Below are 4,313 nucleotides of genomic sequence, written 5' to 3'. Positions count from 1 at the left end.
TAATTTTTTTATTATTTTAGAATTATTATCAAAATTGAGGTAAATTCAATTTAGAAGGAGAGAAGTTCGGCCAGCTTGGTGGAAGGAGCCCCTTATGGGCCCCACCATGAGATTTCGTGACTTGATGCAAAAAAAAAAAAAAAAAAAACAATGATGATAATAAAATTTTTTTAACAAAGAAAAAAAAGAAAAAAGAGGAGAGAATAGACTATAGGGTGGGTTACTTGGAAGAAAGCACGTCCAAGTGCGAGATTTAGGAAAATTAGAGATACATTAGGAATCAAAGGAAAATTAGAGATAAATAAAGAATCAAAGGGAAAGTAGAGATAACTTAGGAATCAAGTGGTCGACTAACTTGAGATAAATTGAGATAAACTAGGAAGGAAAGAGAGTCATCGCACATAAGAACAAAAATAGAGATAAGAAGAGAGAGAGAGAGAGAGAGAGAGAGTGAGTTGGAGATAAACAAGAGAGAGAGTGAGTTGGAGATAAACAAGAAAGAGGAAAAGAGGTAGCCGTTTAAGAGGAGAGATAAATATAAATATGGACTCCAAGGAATACCCCAAACCTAGATCGTGGAAGTAAGGAAAGAAAAGAAAAGAAAAGAAGAAGAAGAGAAAGAGAAGAAAGATAGAAGAAGTGAAAGCTTAAAGAGTTCAAGTAATTTTGGGGCTGCACAAACAAAGAGAAGTGACTATGCACAGAATGGGACAGAATCTGAGAAGATTAATATGATGTGATAGATGAGCATATCTAGGGATTATACATTGTACGGAAGAGAAACTAAAGACTTGGTAAAAGTGTAATTCTATTCAAGTACCAAGGTGAGTATAATCATGGATTTTACATGGATTAATATGCCTCTTATACTATGTTATGTGAGTGAACCATTATCTCTTATATTTCAAATGCTTTATGATTGTTTATGATGTTTACAAGCATTGGATTTTTGTTTTATGCTTTAATATGAGTGACATGCCATGTATGTATCATGAGTTTAGAATTATATGATGTGATGAAATACCATAACAGCATGTGATAGAACCTCATTCAGAATATAAGAAAGAATTGGACATAAGGTCCTAGAAATAGACATTTAGAATTCAGACCTAGAACCCAGACTGCACCAGTTTCCAGCAGGGGGTTAGGTGCTGGATGAGGACACCAGAACAGAATTGAGGATAAGACCTCCCACAGGGGAGCACATTGTCCTCCAGAACCAGAACTGGATCTAGACCTCCCACAGGGGAGCGTACTTGATCTCAGACCCGGTCCAGTCAGCCAAGGTAAAAGAGAAATGACTCCCGGTAGTGTTCAGCCGGATAATGCAAAAAATGGCAGCCATCATACCAACGGTCGTGTTTCTCACCCTTACTAGATGTGCACATGCAGTAGAGCCAAATAGAATTGCGTTAATGTATCTAGTTTTTTACCATAGTTCATGCATTCTTTGTATGTATAAGTTGTGTCTATTAATGCATGTATTATCTATGCTTTGTCTCGCTGGGCTGTCAAGCTCACCCCTTTATTTTTCAGACACAAATGATGGAACATGTCAGTGCACAGACTGCACAGGTGACCAGGAGCAACAGGATGGCGATCATGATGCTTGATAGACTTGAAGACTTGAATCATGAATATTAGGATACTTTATTGATTGCATTGGATTTAATGGTTGGATGTAGCACAATTTGACTTGGATACTATTTATTTTCTTTTATGTTAGCTCTTATGCTTATGGGATGAACATATAATGATTACTTGGAATTGCCACCAGATTTGGATGAAAACATATATTTATTCATTGATATGATGCTTGATAATCTTCCGCATAGTTAGAAAAGGTGGCATGCTTGTATGCTAATAAAAAAAATTTCAGCCAACTTTTAGACACATGCTAAATAAAGAAACCGATCATAAGATCACTGCCTGCAAGGATTGTACTCATACCCTTATCTCATGTTTGGGTCGTCACAATATGGTATTAGAGAAAAAGTCTAGACAACTGGACCTAGAGACTGGTGGCGTAGGAAAACAAGAAAAAAAAAAACACAAAAGTCTCTTTTGCTGCATAATCACTAAACCAAACAGAATCTAATTAAGAAAAGCATAATGTACAGAGATAAGTTGTTCTTCATAATCATGCATATCTAGGACTATCTTTATGATGAAAGCTAGTATTGTGTATTTCATTAGCCTTGTTTTGTTATAGGTAGCCATGCCTCCTCGTGAACGTCCTCGTTCTATGGGAAGGGGCCAATTAGGTAGTTTAGGTGACTTAGGCTTGCCGCCTCCTCCACCTCCTCCTCCTCCCCCTCCACCAGTTCTGGCAAGGGCTTTTCTAGGTGGCCAACCTGATCTGATACAGGCCATCGACAACTTGGTCAATGCAATGTATAAACAATAGACAGTTAGGGCACCTCCTCAGCCTCCTATGGCAGACACTACTCGCACTATTGAACAGTTCCGGAAACTTAGACCCTCATATTTCAAAGGGGACACTTCTGACCCTTTGAAGGCAACAGAATGGATTAGGGAGTTAGAAAAGAACTTCACTTTGTTGAATCTCACTGATGCGCAAAAGGTGGTGTGTGCTACGTACCAGCTACAAGGCAAAGTAGATGATTGGTGGCAATTTGCACATCGCATTAAAGAAAGAGATGGACAACCCCTAACTTGGGCCAGATCCCAAGAGGTCTTCTACAAGAAATATTTCCCCACCAGTTTGAGACAAAGGAAAGAGGAAGAATTCTTGACCTTGGAGCAACATAATCTCTCTGTTATGGATTATGAGTTAAAATTCGAGGACCTCAGTAAGTTTGCCCCTCACCTAGTTGATACCGAGGAGAGGAAGGCTCGACAATTTGAGAGAGGCCTTCGTTCTGACCTGAAGAGGATTATAGCAGCTTTTAAGTGCCCTACATATGCAGAGGTAGTGAAGAGAGCACAAATTGTTGAAGACAACTCGAGGTTTGTACCTCCAAGTGTTCCAAACACACAGAAGAAAAGGTCTCACCCTCATCCAACTCAAAATTATGACAATCACAGCAAGCAGCAAAGGACAACTTACCATCATCAAGAGAGGACTGTTTGCCCTAAATGTAAGAAACCCCACTCTGGAGAATGCATGGCAGGATCGAATGCTTGTTTTAGGTGTGGCAAGGAGGGTCACATGGCAAAGGATTGCCCTGAACAGAAGAACAACTAGACTGCAATAGGCCATCAGCACAAGCCTAGACAAAAATCATTTCAGAAAGGTCATCATCAAACCAACCAGAGGCCTAAGACATAGGCTAGAGTTTTTGCTATGACTGAGGAAGATGCAGAAGTTTCACCATCGGTGGTGACAGGTACACTTACTATTCATGGTATTCCAGCTCATGTACTTATTGACTCTGGTTCCACACACTCTTTTATATCTCATGCATTCTCAACAAAGTTAATTGTTCCACCTTCGACTATTGGAATATGACCTATCAGTACACACACCTTCGGGAGAGGTTATGACATCAAACACTCTTTTATATCTCATGCATTCTCAACAAAGTTAATTGTTCCACCTTCGACTATTGGAATATGACCTATCAGTACACACACCTTCGGGAGAGGTTATGACATCAAACATGGGGTATGACACTTGTAATGTAGCAATTGGTGATCGGGTATTATCTGCTAATCTGGTATTACTAGATATGAAAGATTTTGATGCCACTTTAGGTATGGACTGGTTGTCCAACCACCATGCCAAGATCTTATGTCATGAGAAGGAAGTTTCCTTGAACCTTCCAGGGGAACCTGATTTCCGTTTCAAAGGAAAGAAGTCCAAATTACCGGCACCAGTTATGATCTCAGCTCTTCAAGCTAGAAAATTGCTCGCAAAAGGCTGTACAAGCTTTTTAGCTAGTGTGGTTGACATAGAGATAACTGCACCGAAGATGGAAGATATTTTAGTAGTTCAGGACTTCACTGATGTTTTCCCAAAGATCTAATAGAATTACCCCCGAATCGGGAAGTTGAGTTTTCCATAGACTTACTTCCAAGTACGGCACCAACTTCTAAGGCACCCTATAGAGTGGCTCCAAAGGAACTAAAAGAACTTAAGGAGCAATTGCAAGACTTACTTGACAAGGGATTCATACGCCCCAGTGTGTCTCCCTGGGGTGCTCTGATACTTTTCGTTAAGAAGAAAGATGGGTCGATGAGGCTATGCATAGACTATAGAGAACTGAACAAGGTAACCATAAAGAACAAGTATCCTCTACCCTGTATAGAGGACTTGTTTGACCAACTGCAAGGAGCTGCCATATTTTCCA

General features: G+C 39.7%; 1 protein-coding gene across 1 annotated transcript; it reads left to right on the top strand.

Moving 5' to 3' along the window:
* The first annotated feature begins 2,434 nt into the window (after positions 1–2,434).
* On the top strand, positions 2,435–3,208 carry LOC122659330. Its single transcript, XM_043854454.1, has one exon. The coding sequence runs from the start codon at positions 2,435–2,437 to the stop codon at positions 3,206–3,208; it is 774 nt and encodes a 257-aa protein (XP_043710389.1).
* Positions 3,209–4,313: the final 1,105 nt, after the last annotated feature.

Source organism: Telopea speciosissima, chromosome 4 (genome assembly GCF_018873765.1).
Source record: "Telopea speciosissima isolate NSW1024214 ecotype Mountain lineage chromosome 4, Tspe_v1, whole genome shotgun sequence".
Classification (NCBI taxonomy): domain Eukaryota; kingdom Viridiplantae; phylum Streptophyta; class Magnoliopsida; order Proteales; family Proteaceae; genus Telopea; species Telopea speciosissima.
The sequence above is the reverse complement of the archived record's forward strand: the minus strand, read 5'-3'. Positions and strand labels throughout refer to the sequence as shown.

What these genes read in the sequence shown, in the direction of transcription:
- LOC122659330 (XM_043854454.1), top strand. Translation starts at nt 2,435, where the DNA reads ATGGCAGACACTACTCGCACTATTGAACAGTTCCGGAAACTTAGACCC.